Source organism: Dermacentor variabilis, chromosome 2, assembly GCF_050947875.1.
Source record: "Dermacentor variabilis isolate Ectoservices chromosome 2, ASM5094787v1, whole genome shotgun sequence".
Lineage (NCBI taxonomy): Eukaryota > Metazoa > Arthropoda > Arachnida > Ixodida > Ixodidae > Dermacentor > Dermacentor variabilis.
The window spans coordinates 95,508,078-95,526,566 of record NC_134569.1 but is presented as its reverse complement, the minus strand read 5'-3'; the positions used below and the strand labels follow the sequence as shown (position 1 = coordinate 95,526,566).

Sequence of the window (18,489 nt, the reverse complement as noted above, 5' to 3'; positions counted from 1 at the left end):
AATTTTTGCAAGGGCTTAGCTCTGTTTCATCATACCGAGAGCCGCCGAACAGGCACAGTATATACTTTAGTCAAGTGAGCGCGGAATGCACTTTCGTTATTGAAAAACACAGGTAACCGCACAGGATGAGCCTTGCCTCATTGACCCTTGATCAACCGCTAGTTCTGTGGGTTACCAGTGCGCCTCGGTCGTTGATCGTGTGTTCGCCCTAAATTCACTTTCTCCACCAAATGCGCCAGCGATCCTAAGGGGACGTTCTTGGAACCATGCACTATAGCGCTACATCACGCACAGTGGGAAAGGTATCGTACGTCAAGTTTGTTGTGCTAAATGTAGCAAGCTCGTTGTTCGTGCGTCACCTGGCAAGGCACCAAAGGTTGTTTTCCGAGACTCGCCGGCACGAAACGTCGAAGCGGATGAAAGCGTGCGTTCATGGTGAACTTCGCTAACGGGAACTCGCGACTTGCCTACAGCTGTCACACTTGTCTCACTGAATGTATGGATGGGCCTCCATGTTTTCTAGGAAGAGGAAGGGCAGGTCCTCATGCAAAGTCGCGCTGTCGTGCAACCTCAACTATAAAAAACGAAGAAAAAAGAAAGTGTTATTAATCTGTCATCGAACAGGGGCCGTCGTTTAGATATCCACAAGTGTCGATATAGTGCTTGCGATAAATGTAAGGGGTTCCCTGAAATTGGCGTTAGGTGTTATAAAGTGAAGACTTGCTTGGCTCCCAATTAAGGGCGCGTGGCTGAGGCCTACAAGTTAGAGCATTGGGCTTTTCTGCAGGAAGGCGTAGAGTGGGTCTATTAGGAGTGAATTCAGCGTGCTCCTATATAACCATATAAGCTTATGATCCCACGCGTGCGCCATTTATTTTTTCTCGGAGAGATACCAGCGCGTCACCTGAAGTCAACTCACGGCGACAACAGCAGACGTTATGAGAACGAGTAGCGGTTGTCCTTTTCATGACGTCTAGTTCTGTCGTCGACTGTTTCTGTCCGCGAGATCTACTTTTGGCCCCATTATCGGTTGTCCTTGACACGACGACTGTTTTGTCCTCATTAGTTATGGTTAGAATTGTGCTGGTAAAGCTCCATTAACCACCAATTTGCCCAGACCTATACATATTATATTATCTTTGTACGCATGCCAAATGGCTGATTGAATGCATAATTTGTTCGGTGGTTATTCATTGGGTGTGAGTTGAGATTCTGACAGTTGATGTCGGCACAGCCACTCCATAGCCATGGGGGAATGAGTTAAATTTACACAAGCTGGCAGAACATCACATCATTGCAGGATGTGTAGTGTATAACATATTACATCGTTAATGCCCTTTGGGAAACTTTGAGAAAAGAAAATCCGGTTTGCTACGCTATGGATAGAGAGGAGGAGAAGGTAAAGAGACAGGAAAGTAGAAAGAGAGAAAGAAAGGGAGCCGGTGAACAACCACAACCGGTCACTGTCGCCGCATAATATTACCGCACAGTAGCGCTTGTGGCACTGCAAACACCAGCTCAGGCCACAACCGCTTGTCTTTTTTTGTTATTCGTAAGATAGGGACGACAGCTACAGAAAAGCGCTGAGCTGACGAATGCACTAACATTCAGCTTCTTCTTTGCCACCCGCTGCTTCTAAGAGCCAGCTCTCAATTTTCTTTCTTTGACATTTGACAAAGCTGGTGCCAGTGGAATTTATAACGCACGTCATGCTACGTAGAAGGCATTATCCTCTGCCTATGCACTCACAGCGACGGTGGCACAAGTGCAGTTTCCTGACGTCACGTTCAGCGGCTTCGTTGCCAGCAAGCAGCGTGGCGCAAGCAAATGACAAATACACTAACCTCGTAAAAATCTACAAGACCAAAAGACGAGAGAGAGAGAGAGAAAATAATGAATAACACGTGGTGACCTTGTCCAATATGTTTGGATCTTGTCCACAAAGACTCCTGTATTCATACTTTTATTTTCTTGTTTGGTCTTAATAATTAAAGCCTTCTAATTTTGCTCTTTCGTGGATCTAACTTTTTACTTAGCAGTTATCTGTGCTTTTTCTCTGTAATGATAATCGCCAGCCAGATGACATTTCGTCCCGACGTTGGACTTAGGCGGCTTCCTTCAGAGCAAAGGAATCTCTGCAATGTGAAAAGCTCAAATAATGAAACACCGCAAAGGTGCAGGTAAAACGGAAGACATTTTCTTTCTTCTCTTTCGATATGCAGCACATTTAACCTTCAGCAGAAAATTTTTGAGAAAGACAATACCCCCCTCCCGGAGTCTGATCCTTTTTAAAAGCAAAAACTCACGTCGATGGAGTCTATAATATTTACGCTAATTACGCCAACAAGCGCTTGTTGGAATGCCCGTAGGAACGGCTGTCTGTTTTACCGACAGTGAAGTTGATGGCAGCGCCGTCGCATACCTTCGTGACGTGAGCGAAAAGCTGACTGAATCTGTAGTAACACCGCACCTGCACCCGTCCGCGAACCCAGGTGCAAACAAACGCGGGAGCGACACGGAAGGGAACTAGCGACGCCTGGCATCATACGTAGAAATCACGACTTCACGTTTACCATTGTTTTCGCGTTTTCGAAGAACGGGCGTTGGGTGAAACCGCTACAGAACAGCGGTGAAGTCATGAACCTGTGCGGGAACGAACGCTTCCGTCAGCTACCGCTGAGTCGAAGGGGTTCTAGACACTGCTTATAAACTAGTTTCTTGAGTTCGCTTCAACTTTCGAAGCATTTGTCACTGCCGTGCAATCTTCTCTTTCATGAAGTGGACAAAACGCACGGCTGCAATGTGTCGTTTTTGTGCCTCTGTTCAACTCGCCGTCACCCAACGAACTTACGCCGGCAAGGGTGTTATATGCGTTCCATAATGGCGGGTGTGCTTTAATATTGCTCAGCGAAATCATTTAGCATGTGAAAATAAATACAATACAGCCAAACGGCAGCCTCAGGAGAGCACCTGAGAGTGTAGTAAAGCGGGCGGCGCCAGACCTCCAGGGCACCCAAGTCAAAGTTTAAGCCAAAGTTTTAGCTAAATATTGTCCCCGTTACTCCTTTGGTGTCCTGAAGGCTCCGCTAAAGAATGCTAATTGAGGGTACGTTGTTTACGCTTAGTACTTGAGCAAATTCTCCCTTCTCTTAACTGCAATACATTCTGTATGACTCACCGCATCACACAAGTGTATTGAGGTAAAACCCTTATAAAAACACCTTACAACATTTTTGTTCATATACCGTGGCATTCTGATGTCAAAGCGTTTTTGGCTGTCATTAAGTGTGCACATAACGTGGGGAAATTTTGTGTAGGAGCACGGAAGACTTGGAAGAAATTCTAAAATGCAGGAAGAACTTCTCCGTTCGCAGTGTTTAACGCGGGAAAGAAAGCCGTCAAATACAGATAAGGGGCACGTGACGAACTGTACGCTGCTCGCGCATTGAAGCATAGACCACTTACAGTTTGTGCGATCAAATACAAACACAGAATCAATAATAGTAAGGAGAAAGATAAGCCTGTCTCGACCCCCCCATGAAACAATTATGCTAGCTGCTATGCTAAATGAAATCGATGACGAGATATATACACATTCATAGTGTGTTTACGGGACGCAAATTGAGAAATGAAATAATAAATGGCACGTTTGACAATGAAATAAACAGGAAATGAAAAAGAAACGTTTTTTTTATTATTTCCCTGTGTCAGTTTCACTATACTCGCGGTCAACCTTCTGCGACAATGAAGGGAAATCTACAGTGATGGAGTGTGGGCATGTGCGTCGCCATGCTAAATATTTAGGCAGCACTTGACAGTACTTTTGGTTTCTTGGAACATACGGGGAGGGGAAGTGGTATCAACGTAGCTTTCGCGTGAGACGGTTTCCCATTTGTCCAAACGTGGGAGAGAAAAGTAGAAAAATATGTCAAATTTACCTCTCCGTGGTTTACTTTGTCTGCGTTTGGTTGTTGTAAATAACGCATTTATGTCTCCACTTCCCCAGCTTAAGCTGACGAGGATGAGCATAGGTGATTTTTTTTTTTCAGGAGCGCTGTTAATGACTTGCGTACGCTTCGCCTCCGTAGCTTTCCCTTCAATGCCACAGAAAGTTGTCCGTTCGTGTACTAACACCGACGGAACAACAGACGTGTACAGGCACCTTGCACCGGTCAGAGGGCTCTACGACGCTTTCGTGTGCACTTGGGCATTTTCAGACAACGGACACACTTGCCTCGGTGACAAGCGAGCACAGATGTCACGGCGAATGTTTACCGCGTTCCTCCGATTTCGTCCCACCACTCGTTGGCTGTTTTTTGGCGCTGCTCTTAATTAAGTGAGTAAAGACTGCAGCAGAAGGTGCCTATAGCACACGAAGCACGCGAACTTCGCCTCCAGCGCGCTAGCCTAGTGAATTCGAGCTTCCGACTTTGCTTTCCACATGCAAGCACGCAGTCAGCAATATTGCCTCAGAGCGTTTTGGAACAGTGACAAAGAAGGAGGGGCTCTCTTTGGCGCTGCTTTACTCGGGCAGCTCGTAAAGAACTAGTTCCTGTACTAGTTTGCTTCTTTGTTTTACATTCAGATAGGCAGGAGAATGGGAGCATGCCTGCGCAGTACTAGTGCTTCTGAGTTCATGCATCAAGTATGCTTATCACCTCTTAAACCTAACACAGATGCAGAAATATGGGTGTATCTTGTCTTCGGTGTTTGAATTTCCCTTCCAGTCACGTCCTTGGCCACCTAATCGTACGTGCAGCTTAATACTCCCGGCGCTACCGCGACGACGTACTTTTGTGCGCATTTTAATGGTGAACTCTGGGTGTCTGCTGAACTGCAAGTCTTGCATGCACCTCTATAATAATGACTGCTTTTGCCTGGTTTTCTGACAACTTGATCAGGCTAATCTGTCAAAACATACGAGAGCCTTAAAACCAACCATACAATTGCAGTTAATTTTGGCATCATGGGGACTATATAAGTAAATGTCCTTACTTTCGCTTCTTATATGCGATCTAACATCGCCCTATTTATCAAGCACGCCTACAATATAATCGAATGAATGAATCCACGAGCAGCTTGCTCACCATTGCTTGGTAGGCATTACAAATACGCGGTCTTATTCCGAACCCTTTACTACGGGTCTTGGTCGTGATAAGCACCACAGGAATTTATGCGTGCGTGAGCTTAGAACTTACCCCGAGCCCCGACGACCATCAAGATGACGAGGAAAAGTCCTCGCCAGAGGAGACCTGGGCCCATGGCAACCGTTTACTCCTGGAACGTATCCTCCAGATCACAGCCGGTTGCGCGCTCCTTGGCAAGGCTATAGAGCCTCTGTTCCCGTATTGGAAAAGGCTTAAGCTTCCTCAGGACCGCTGCTGCGCAGTCACACTTCCTCGAAATCCTTCCGGTCAGCGGTGCAGATCTCCACAGACTAACGCACGCAGTCGAGCCGGCGCTTCAAGGTGTTCGCAGGCAGTGGTCCCGGGCTAGGAGAGTCGCGGTTTCCGCCGCGGCTACGGTGTTCTTGCGCGCGCAGAGGCGAGAGAGCCGTTTCCTGCGCCGCGTAGTCGGTCCGCGGCCTCGTGGAAGACCGGCGAGCGGAGCAACCCGGGTTCTAAATTTAGGGGACGAGAAAAATAACGCCCGCCCGCCCTCCTGCCGGCGCGGCCCGGGCAGGCCGGTTGCAATCCGGGAGGCGATTGCGTGTATATGCATCGCACGGTGGCCACCGACAGAAGCGTCGACCAGGCGATGGACGGACGTGACCTCGACAAGGCGTTATCGACAGGAGGCGCCATTAATTGCGTGCTCCGACGACTTTTCAGTCGAAGGAATGTGGTCATTGTTGTCAGTGGATAGCGTAGGTTTGAGCAAAGCGCATTTACACTCCCTCTTGGAAGTAACTCGCGTGCTACTGAATGCAGCCGCCGCAGTCCACGACTCTGAATTCAGTTAAAGAGGGGCTGCCGGATGTCGGACTTTTAATGTCCGCAGAAAAAAGCAAGTGTGTAGGCAAGCTCTAGTTATTCGCCTTGGTAAAACTGAATGCAATGGGCCGACCATACTAGGAGATGAACCCAAGAGGGCTGCTTGCAGCAGAATGACTTATCGGTAGCCGCATTTCCTCCTCAGCCCGCGCAAGAACTGCCACCAGCACGTTTTCCTTAAGCGCAAAATGTTTTTCGGCGGAGCTAAGTATATTTTATTCACGCCATCACAGAGCCACAGATTTTGCATTCTCGCCCTTCTCTTAAAGCTTTGTGAAGCACCGTTCGCACCCGGTCGCCAGAAGCAGAGCAATTGACGTGTTCTCACGTACTTTTATAAGTGTAAGAAGCAGAGGCGTGCTTTTAAGTCAGCAGTGAAGGACTTCAATGTGCGAGTATGACTTAATGAGCGTATAATGAGGAAATATTGCTTAACTTTTGGTTAATGTTCCTATTTTATGTTTTCTTATTATTATTAGAATGGTGATTGTTAGCTTTACGCATTGTGTTTATTGTTATTTGTGTTATTCTATAGCTTGCTGTGTTCATGTTAAACATTTTACGTTGACTTAATGTACTAAACACTTCCTCAAAGCATATATTCGTTGAATAATCGCCTTCATTGTACTTGTTGTAAGTGTTCATATTTTATTGCGTTGTTCTTTTTATTGACGTCCTAACTGTATTGCGCTCGTGTGCATTTGTACACATCTGGTCTGTAAAACTGCTGTCATGTACTTGGGCCCTCAATCACTTTCAAATGGTTTGCAACCGCTTTTCGCCAGAGGGACCCCTAACCGCTGTTGGAAATAAGGAAATTATTGATGATAAATGATGACTTTCAGTATAGAAGATTTGTTCGGACAATCGAATAACGCGTCATTACAGCTATCTGCTCTGAAAGTCTTGATAAACTTCTTTAATGAAAGGGAATTCTTTTTTAAAGACCAAAGCGTGCCCGCAAACATTGAATGAATACAGATATCCTAAAAGTGATGAAGGAAAACGATAGGCTATTTCCTCCATTCCTCGTTAACCAAAATCCAGATGCTTTGAGGATGTTTAAAAAATGTAATAATTTGGTCATTAAGTTAAAACGGCCAGCAAAACGAAATTATTATTATACCATGTTCGAGGGGATCACAGATATCGAACAAATGTGGAAAAAATTACACTCCATCAGGTAGAGTAATAAATAGTTGTAAGAACTTGTCGTTGACAGTGAAGTTATCAAAGGTAAGAAGTTAGCCTACAAACTCAATGAATACTTTCCAACTGAGAGCTCAGATCAAGATAGTGCCTTTGATTGCTTACCCGTGCCACTCAAGGAATCAGTATTTATTTGACCAACTAATGAAAATCAAGTATTAAGAGTATTTAACAACGTTAAGATGAGTAAGAGCTAGTACATAAAGGATCTAAAAATGATGCCGATTAAATATGTTGTTGATCTTCTTACCCCGCGTGTGACACACATTTACAACCTTTCCTTAAAAACTGGCGTTTTCCCACAGAATATGAAGAATGCTATGGCCATGGTAATATACAAAAGTGGTGATAAAATATTCTCAGGGATTATAGGCTCATTTGAATCCTTCCCATATTCTCCAAAGGACTTGAAAAAATTATTCATCTAAGGCTGCCAATTTTTTTTAGAAACATTGCGTCATAACAAAATAGCAATACGGATTTAGATCAGGTTTTTCAACAGAAAGTTCTCGACTGTTTCAACAAGAATTGATTCTTAAAAATATTCAAGAAAAAAATTCACACTTTGCATATTTTTAGATATGTCCAAGGCCTTGGACAAAATCATCCGTGAAACATTAATAGGAAAGATGCACTGTTATGTAGTTCGTGGTGTTGCCCTAAATCTAATTCAAAACTACTTAGTAAGCAGACATCAATGTATATCGATAAGTAGAACTCCGTATTCTACGCCACTTGTTAAATACGGAGTTCCCCAAGGCAGGCTATTGGGACCGCTTTTATTATTATATTTTTTTACTGATATTATTAAATGCTGACCCTTCAGTCCAATACATAATATATGCTGATGATACAAGTGTTTTCTTTTCCGGAACAAATATACCTAATCTCGTGAATCTAGCTAACATAACATTATAAAAAGATACGCATCTGGGCACTCTGGACACTTAGAAATTCTTTACAAATTAACTGTTCCATAACTAAAGCGGTTTTTTTTCGCTTTAAATCCCCACTTTATGAGCCCACTCATTCTTGTAATCTCATGTTAAATAATAATAAAATTGAATTTTCTTCTACAAGATCTTTGGGTGTCATTTTTCATGAATATATGAAATGGGATCACCATAAAGAGTTTTTTACAAAACAAACATTGCAAGGTCTTGAACCTATTGAGAAAATGTCAGCGTGTATTGCCAGTTCCTCAAAAAGCTTTCGATACTTAAGGCACTCTTCTTATCTCATCTGCTCTATCGTAACTTAATTTGGGGTAACAGAACAAAGCCATCAATAAATAATCTTCTTATGCTACTAACAAAGGCTCTACGTTCTGTTGCAAACCTACCATTTAGTGCACACACTGCAGCACTATCTGTAAATATAATGTAATTAAATTAAACGGGTCATATGAATGCACTTTATCACATTCTTTTAGAACTGATACTGTAAAGAATCGCGGTTATGTATACAGTGTAGCTAACTTGCGACTAAATCCTTCTTCGCGCCTAAACCGACAATCGCAACAATGGTATACGTGTCACGGCCGCGCACAAACTATGGCTTTCAAATTTCAAGTTATTGTCTGCCGAAGACATTAAATAATTTCAACATTTCTTATGAAAACGTTTGCACACTGTCTAACACTTCTGCTTCAAGCATGCTGTGCTATATATGCTCTTAAATTCTATTATACGTAAAATAGTTTTCTGTGTATATCATGTGTACTCTAACTTTACATTGACGTTGTAATGTACTTTTCTTCTACTCCCATGCTGCCATAGTGAACCGGGGACGTAGACCTAGTCAAGATGTTTCATATGCAGTTTCTTTCCCTCGTCCTAACTACTTATGCGACACTCCATATATGTGGTAAAATAAACGAACTCAAAGTCAAACATTGTGCATATTTTGACACTTGGTGCATTTTTGCGTTAGCGTTTTTGCTAAGTGCTTGTCATTTTATGGCTTCAATGTTGATCCTGGCATTCGTATTCAAGCGGGACCGCTGCTTCAGGATGAGTCATCACCATGGAGTCCCACCCTCTTTGAGCGTAGCTCGGGAACTTGCAACCCAAAAGTCTGCGCACAGAAGATACATATCGCTGTATGTATACACAGAGAAGGACATGCGCAACCCTCAGCGGCATCATGTTCATTGCGTTTTATGGGCAGTCCAGGTCAGTATCAAGAAGCATCCACGTGTGCTAGAGGTCCTCTAGCAACCAGGGCTACAAGTGGCAAGCGCAGAAATAAGTGTGGCGCTTGCGTCTGCACTAGTGGTCCCAATAGATAAATGGATAGACGGATATTCAAAGGCTGCCCCTTTATATCGAGGTGGTGACTCCTGTCCCACTAGAGGAAATTTATGTACATTACATTCGCGTTGTGCCAGCCTATATATTCTGCCACTCTTGTACAGTCGGCGTCACACTTGTGTAGAGCGCGTGAACGGTGGCCTCCGGAACGCTCCGGAAGCAGCCAGCGACGTCTAACGCTAGATGCTGGGCACGTTTGGGCCCAGCAACTACCGTCAGACACAAGTGTGATGCCGACTGTACTCTCAAAAATTCCAGGATTGTGTCTGTGAATGCCTGCTTTTGTCTACCTTCTGCGTATGAATATATCAGTGGTGGAATTTATATCGCAGTGCTTTATTACCATCGGTGAGTGTTTGGTGCTCTTGGCGCTGTAGGCAGTTACACTTTATCCAAATATTTCCTTCGTTTTCTTGGGTTTCCAACGCCACTACATTGTTGTGAGATGCACCTCGTCTAATCATTATGTGCCTACGTCCAAATACAGAATAAACGTTCATTTTTCGTGACCGTTCAATATACGCGCTCAACTTTTCATGTGTGTCCATCTCGCGAATTCAGCATATGGTTGGAAAATGGGGGAATATTATCGTCCGCCTGAAATATAGGAAAGAGGCGATATTGCTGCTTGATGTATGCTCATGAAATCCTAGTTCTCATGGAATGCTCCTTGTTAAAATATTAAAATGTTTGAAAGTTGTGCAAATTAGTAGGGAATCACGGCACAGAGAGGCAGGCGTGTAAACGCAGACGCAAGTTGAACGTACTTCTCGTTCTACGTACTCGTGTCTATTTTTGTACGGCTGCCGTTCCTTACCATGATTGCTTCTTGTTAACTGCTCACACGCCATTTTCTTTCGGTCATGCTGACGTTACATCAGGTTTGATTGTCGTATTAAGTTTCCGGTCAATTTTCAGCCCGCTGGAGGTGAACTAACAATTTCCAAAAAAAGTCACGACACCTATCTCACGATGACAATCGACGGTAATGAGCTTAGCATTGAATCAATGTAGCAACGCAAAGTATTGCCACCGTCGAAAAGAGTTATGTGTGAGTCTTATGCTGTAGCGGGATTCTTCTTTCTCGCTTCCCTAAGAACACTCGGCGCCATCTATATGAATCCGCCGAAGCTGAGTCTGTGCGTGGAAATGCATGACGCGCCGGTGCGTGCTAACGCTGAGAAACGCGTCGTGCGGCAACCGGGCAATTACCTTCCGCCATTTTTCGCTCATGGCCAACGCCGCCGACGCCGATCAGGCACCGGCTTTCCTGCGACACGAGCTCCTTAACGCTGTGGTGTTAAAGGATCCCCTAAATTTCTCCGATGCTGAGCGGAATCAAACCCACGTCACAAGGCTCCCTGAAGGACAGGAACCCGATGCAGTATATAGCAGGCTGCGCCACAAATACACTGGGCATGTGCCGCTTTCAATAAACGCACAGGGCGAGTGGCAAATACCCAGTGCTCCACGTCGGCGTCAAAGAGTTTCTTCGAACAGCGGTGCCTACCCAGTATCGCATCTATAGTGGACCATATCAGCTTGAAAGAGTTTCGTTGAAGGGCTACACGTATGCACACATTGCCACATATTCAGTGACCCAAGTAGGTCCGATGGTGGCTTCGAACCCGGCGGTGGTGGTGGTGAGTTGTAGCAACAGGCGGGTTTAGCCTGGCAATCACGGCCGGCAATTGCTCCGCCCGAGCGTCTCTGATAAAGTCACGGTGGTGTTTCACCACATGTCCATCAGACCAGTTTCTCTTAAGAATCCGATAAGGAGATGTGAAGTTTCTTTATGGGCTATAACCGGCTCCTTCGGGGAACACAAGGTGTTGCAGGCACGTATTTGGAAGGTCCTCTTGTTGCAGATTTTTCACGACAGCGTCCCTTTCGCCTTGGAATTTCGGGCACGACCACAGAAAGTGTTCAATATCTCCTGTCTCGTCGCATGTCGTACACTTTGCAGAATTGATGCGCCCCGACTTATATAACCAAGCTGGTGTGCTAGTAGACCCTGTCCTTATTCGATATAGAAGTGAAGCTTCCTCTCTACGAAATCTTTTGGTTACGCATGGCATATGTGGTGGAACCCAAAGTGACCCAAAATGATTTCGAATGTCAGACTTCTTAACATGATTGCTCTTTGGGTCCTTGACTTTGGGAGGATGATGGAGCGCTGCGTATACAAGAGCATCACCTTTTTCGTTGCCAGCGGAGCCAATGTAACTTTACTGAAACTTTACTGTGAAGCCTTTGTTGCCGAGTTCTTTCACGGGGGCTAGTGATTTGCATGGGAACTTGATAGACGGTAGGCTACGGCAGAGTTGCTGCAACGCAGCCTTTGAGTCCGTAAGGAAGACCACATTCTGTGGAGGCAATGTCTTTAGTTTGCTCAGAGCAGCAGCTATTGCCACGGCTTCCACGGCTGTCGACGAAGATATACAGTCCAGACGGCCACACCACGCATATCTCAGAGAACGAAGATAGAATGCAGCTGCGCAACGATCTTCATCTACTTTGACAGAGCCATCTAGGTGGAGGTGATTCGAGTAAATCGTGTTCAAATGTTCCAGAAGTAGTGACTCGGCTTCTGCTGCTGGAATACAGCTCTTTGACAGCAATCGTAGTACACTTAAGTTGCATGTTATATCCCGGAATATCCAAGGTGGGTCTACCTTTTCCTTCTGCCTTGAGCAGCGTGATCCTAAGAGTCGAAGCATGTTCAGTGCTGCATAAAAATGTGAGCGCGGCCTGTTACCTACACGTCTTAAGAGGGCTTCGCCGGGCGAAGACTCATTCAAACGTAGTAGTTGGTTAACGAGTGTCTCGGAAGCCTGAAGTCGCAGAGGTCTTGACTCAGCTTCATAAAGCACTTTTTTGTTCCATGCCGGCTGAGGGTCTTCCAAGCACAGCTGAATACCTTTTCTGTGTACGGTTTCTAAGCGCTCGTGTTGGCTATCTGAGGGTGACATAGGTAGCTGGTATAGGATACGACTTGTAATCAACGCTGTATGTAGCCGAAACATCGACGTCGGGTGGTTGCCCCAGCGTATGCCAGCGACTCGCTTGAGCACATGAAACTTCTGTGATGAGGATGTTACAGCGCGGTGTCAGAATAGCTTGTGGTCCAAAGTAATGCCAAGAAATCGAACGTTGATGACTTGCCGAATCTGGTATCCGCTCAAATTCAGCTTCAAGCGTGTAGATTTTCTTTTTAATTCCAGGAAATCACATGAATAGTGATTTCTCTGCTGGTGGTGATAAGCCAAGCCTTGTCAAGTGACCCTGAATGGCATTTACAGCTCCTTGGACTATTCGTGCGAGCCGACGATGCTGGTAGCCGCAGACCCATATGCAGATATCATGGGGTATATAGACATCTACACGGGTGTTCGATGGTTTAGTATTCTTGGGAAAGTCGTCATGGCGATGTTAAATAATAGGGAAGATAAAACACTCCCCAATGGTACTCCACGAAATATACCAATTTGATCGCTCAATGTGTCGCCAAGACGAACCATGTTCCCTGAGCACGGAAGCCCTATGCGCTATCCATTCGACCACGGACTATCTAGGGATCAAGGTAGGTGGGAAAACGCTTAGATACGCATAATTAGATACACAGATACATACATACATACATACATACATACATACATACATACATACATACATACATACATACATACATACGTACATACATACATACATACATACATACATACATACATACATACATACATACATACATACATACATACATACATACATACATACATACATACATACATAGCTCCCGGAAAGTGCGTGAAGTATCCGAAGAACGCTAATGTATTAAAACCAGATTATTGGCTAGATTATGTATTTTACACTGCAGCTATTACGGGCTCTTTATCTCCTTCAAAATAGGGGTGTACGCGTTGAACATGTCGGTGCAGGTAGCAGCCATAGTGAGCTGCAGGTTGAAAATCAGGCTTTGACCGGGGGTTCGTAATGGACAACGCATTGTTAACCGTCGCTTTCTTTGGGCCAGTTACACATCACAGTGTTGGCCAGCACTTCCGGCTTTATTGATTGTTCTTTTTAAACATTTTTTTGGCGTCCACTCAGATAGAAGCTACCACGTAAATCAGAGAGAGAGAGAGACAGAGGAAAGGGGAAAGGTAGGGAGGTTAACCAGAGGGGTAGTTCCGGTTTGGTACCCTACGCTTGGGAGAGATTGGAGGGGGAGACAAAGTGATAACAAAGTAGAGACAAAGAAAGGAGCATAGACATACAATCACAGTCGGTCACTGTCGCCGCATACTGGGCGACGAGGACGCAGTTGCAGCTTTCGAAGGCAACAGAATTGGACAAGCGGCTGTAGCCTGAACAGATGTTTATAGTGCTGCAAGTGCTACTTGCAGCACTATAAACATCTGTTCAGGCTACAGCCGCTTGTCCAATTCTGTTGCCTTCGAAAGCTGCAACTGCGTCCTCGTCGCCCTCCGCAACGATGCCCCCTCACCCCCCCCCCCCCCCCTTGTGATGGCGGCATTTTAAAATAAGTTCCTCTGTTAGATGTCTTCGGCCAAAGCGCGCTATCGCGATTACGAGCGATCGTCTCTGTAAATTGTAGCCAGGGCAGTCACAGAGAAGGTGTTCAAGAGTCTCCTCGTTACCACAGTCATCACACGAGGCATCGTCGGCCCATCCGATTCGGAAAGCAAAGGACTTGGTGAAGGCAACCCCTAGCCATATTCGACAAGGAAGGATAGCTTCGCGACGGCAGAGTTCAGCTGGAATGCAAAGGCGTAGAGAGGAGTCTAGGTTGTGCAGCCGGTTGTTTTGAAAACTTCCTGCGTTCCACAAGGAGAACGTGATGTCACGGCTGAGCATTCGAAGTTTTCTACCGGCATCTGTCCTTGATAATGGTATCGGCTCCTCTTCGTCGCTTTGAAGAGCCGACCGAGCAGCGTTATCGGCGTGTTCATTCCCTATGACACCATAGTGACGTGGAAGCCACTGAAATGTCACGTAGTGTCCTTTATCAGTCAAGGTATGGATTAGTTCTCTAATCTCAAATACCAGTTGTTCGTGTGGTCCACGCCGCAGGGCTGATAGCAAAGACTGCAGTGCAGTCTTCCAGTCACTGAATATTGACCATCTTCGAGGTTGTTCTTGGCTGACGAGACGAAGTGCAGCGCGAAGAGCTGCAAGTTCCGCAGCCATCGGTGTCGTTGGATGACATGTCTTGAATCTGATAGTGGTGGCTTTCGTTGGGAAAACTACGGCTCCAGAGGAACATTGGAGAGTTGCCGATCCATCGGTATAAATATGTACGTGGTCGGCGTACCTCTCGTGCAATAGAAGCAGAGTTAGTTTTTTTAAGAGCAGGTGAGGACAACTCAGATTTTTCCTGATTCCTGGTTCGTTGAGGTGCACTGCAGGTCGAGCCAAACACCATGGAGGAACCGATGGCTTAGTTGCGGGGGTGATGCCCGATGGAAGCCAGGTGTAATAATTCGAAATCGTAGTACAAGATGATGCCTGCGGCCTTTCTGACGGTAGTGTTGCCAGATGGTGGGAACGGGCACGAGCAAAGTGCCTAATGTGCACTCTCAACACTTCCGCCACAATGTGTGTTTGTATGGGTCGGCCCCGGCCGATCGCAATAGTCGCTACTGTCGATGTGCATTTTGGCAAACCAAGACAAACCCTGAGAGCCCGAGCTTGAATAGCCTGTAGAGCACGAAGATTTGTCTCGCAAGTATTGGTCAGTACGGGCAAACTGTATCTCAAGAAGCCCAGAAAAGGAGCTCTGTACAATTCCAACATTGCATGCACTGACATTCCCCACGTATTTCCGCCCAGAAACTTGAAAAGCTGGGAGATTGCTGTCAGACGCTGTTTCAATTAGGTCACGTGCGGTCTCATTGAGAGATCTCTATCAATGATTATGCCAAGAAATTTGGGAGTCTTTTCATAAGAAGTTATCTGGCCATTTATTGAGATGGCGTAAGGTGTCATTGGTTTGCGAGTGAATGCCATCAGTGAACATTTGTCTGACGAGATTTCAAGACCATCGTCGCAGAGGTATATAGCTGTCCGAGTAGCACCTTTTTGAAGTCTTGCACGTATCTAAGGACGTGTCACACCTGAAGTTCATATACATATGTCGTCTGCGTACATTGAAATCTTGATCACTGCTGGCATATGATCAACGAGACCAATAAGTGTGTGGTTGAATAGGGTAGGACTTAGTACACCGCCTTGAGGAACACCTCCGTAGGCGTAGTGTCGTGCGGTTTGACCATCGCCGGTACTCACAAAGAACGATCTCATGAAAAGGTAATGAAAAATTCATTGGAAAACTCGACCACCTAGGCCAACCATCACAAAGGCATCGAGGATAGCCTCGTAAGATACGTTATCGTGTGTCCACTTGACATCCAAGAACAAAGCTTAATTAAATGAAATTATGGGGTTTTACGTGCCAAAACCACTTTCTGATTATGAGTCACACCGTAGTGGAGGACTCCGGAAATTTCGACCAGCTGGGGTTCTTTAACGTGCACCTAAATCTAAGCACACGGGTGTTTCGCATTTCGCCCCTATCGAAATGCGGCCGCCGTGGCCGGGATTCGATCCCGCGACCTCGTGCTCAGCAGCCCAACACCATAGCCACTGAGCAACCACGGCGGGTAGAACAAAGCTGCAGATAATCTTTTGCATGACTTTTGATGCTGGACATGCGTAGCGAGATCAACAATCTCGACGAAAACCAGCCACGCAATTTGGTAACATGTTGTAGTGTCCCAGGTACCACTACAAGCGGGCAAGGATAATCTTTTCCATTATCTTTCCCACACAGCTGGCAAGCGCTATTGGGCAGTATGAGGTGAGTTCAAGTGGGGACTTGCCTTGCTTCAGGAGAGGGACAAAGCGGCTTGTCTTCCATTCTTCGGGAACCATGCTATCTTGCCAAGATACGTTGTATAGATGTAACAGTTCTCTCTGTGCGCCTTCACTCAGGTTGTTCAAGGCGCGGTAGGATATTCCATCTGGTCTCGGGGATGAAGAACGCCTGCATAGAGCAAGAGACGCTTCTAGTTCCTCCATTGTGAAAGGAAGATCCATGCGGCAGTAGCGTGAAACAGGGTTGTCACTGGGGGCTGGAGAGCCTGGACCGGTTGCTTGGCCAGCGACCCTTGCACAAAAGTATTCTGCAACTTCAGCATTCAGTCGCCTCTGGAGGAGCGCCAGCGCTTTGAATAGGAGGCGTTGTTCAGGGAGTGGACGCAGACCACGTATGGTTCTCCAGATGTGTGAAAGTGGCTTTCGGGGGTCTAATTACTGGCAAAACATTGTCCAACGTCGAGATGCCAATCTATCCATGCGACGTTGAATTTTCTTTTGTAGTCGTCTGGCTGTCCGAAGGTCTTCGATGGATTTTGTACGCCGGTAACGCCGCTCCGCACGACGACGGAGCGCGCGAAGTCGCTCCAATTCTATATCCTAATCAGTGTACTTCGATGAAACCGTGACCGTGCGCGTGGCGTTTCGCATTGCATACTTGATTGTTTCCTCTAATCCAGAGGACAAACTCACTCGACAAGCGTCTTCCATGGGGGAAGTAAAATTAGTCCAGTCAATTAATCGAATGGTGTTCCGTGGAAAGGACCTGGACATCCCTTTGATGAGAAGGTACGTGGGAATGTGATCACGCCCGTGTGTCTCGATATCCGAAAACCATTTAACACAACGTAAATCAGAAGTTCATAGAAAGCTTTCGCGCTCTACGGCTGCTGGACGCTTTGGACGTTTTCATTCCATTTCGCTAAGCGTGTGGCGATACAAAGATGGTTGCCGTGGCTACATCCACCGGCTCCCAACCATGGACTCTGGGCGGAGCATCTCTCGCACAGATACTGAGCTGAAAGTGATGCTGAAACCAGCCAAATTTATAAACTAGAGACACCCATCTGCAAGACCTTGAATTTGTCTTCGACATAGTTAACACTGACGTCATCTATAGTATATAGCCTCGTGCAGCTGCGAGAAATGGTCTACCCAGCAATGCACCGTGCAATCGCTGGAAGTTGTCGTAAGCCTATAAAGTGAAATGAATCCTATGTGAATGCATAGTGAATCCATAGTGAATCCTATGACGTGAAGTGAATCCTATGTGAATCCATAGTGAATCCATAGTGAATCCTATCAAGTGAAAGTGTAAGACTTTGGTACCAAGCACATCTGTGTGAACATTCAGACAAAGTTTGAGGTGAGTTAAAAACATTGCAGCTCCCGCTGTGGCGAGCCGGCTAGGAGTGGGAGCCTGGGAGTGGGAACCGAAATGTTTCCAAAAGGAAAATAATGTTCCTAGTGAATCTGAAGGACTGCATTCAAGAGCAGTCGTTAGTACGGTTGAAGAAACTCAATTGAGTATCCGCCACCATTGCTGGATAGCGCGAATATGAGTTACCTGAGCAAAATATTCATCCTTTACCTCTTAAAGCCTGCACGTGCTGCATCATCAAAAGTCACGCTCGAGAAAATGTGATTTGCGACGTAGGGTATGATGATGTCTTACCTGCGCGTGGCGATGTGCGAGAGTAGTACGAGTGCACGCTAGTGTAATTTGGTACGTGTACTGCGCAATGCATTTCGGGACTTCTATGGAGCTTTCAGACAACCAAATGACTGCTTTTCAGGCGCATGCGACAGTTAATGCGGGCGAGCAAATGAAAAAAGAAATGACATCGGACCACCAGCTCTTGCAGGGGTCGTGCAGATGGAAAGAGAGACAGAGAAGAACATTTAATGAGACGAAAAGCGTAGATGTTGGCAGAAAGAACGTGTCTCTGGCCTGCTACTCCCCTCGGGGGTAAAGTGGAAGGGGAAAAAGAAACAAGAAAGTAGAACAGGATGAGAAGTGATGTACGCCGATTGAGTATATGTGTGCGGTCCTGTGCTGAGCCATCTCTGGCGATGAC

At 45.9% G+C, this 18,489-nt stretch overlaps 1 protein-coding gene across 2 annotated transcripts in view; it reads right to left on the bottom strand.

Moving 5' to 3' along the window:
• The window catches only part of LOC142572332 (neuroplastin-like), a 57,284-nt gene extending 51,719 nt beyond the window's left edge, over positions 1-5,565 (bottom strand). Inside the window, exon 1 of one of the 2 annotated variants that reach the window (XM_075681353.1) lies at positions 5,199-5,565. In XM_075681353.1, coding sequence (XP_075537468.1) covers positions 5,199-5,262 — 64 coding nt within the window. In that variant the 5' untranslated portion in view covers positions 5,263-5,565. The remainder of the gene's footprint in view (positions 1-5,198) is intronic. The other variant, XM_075681354.1, reaches the window with a different exon arrangement.
• Between the last annotated feature and the right edge of the window lie 12,924 nt (positions 5,566-18,489).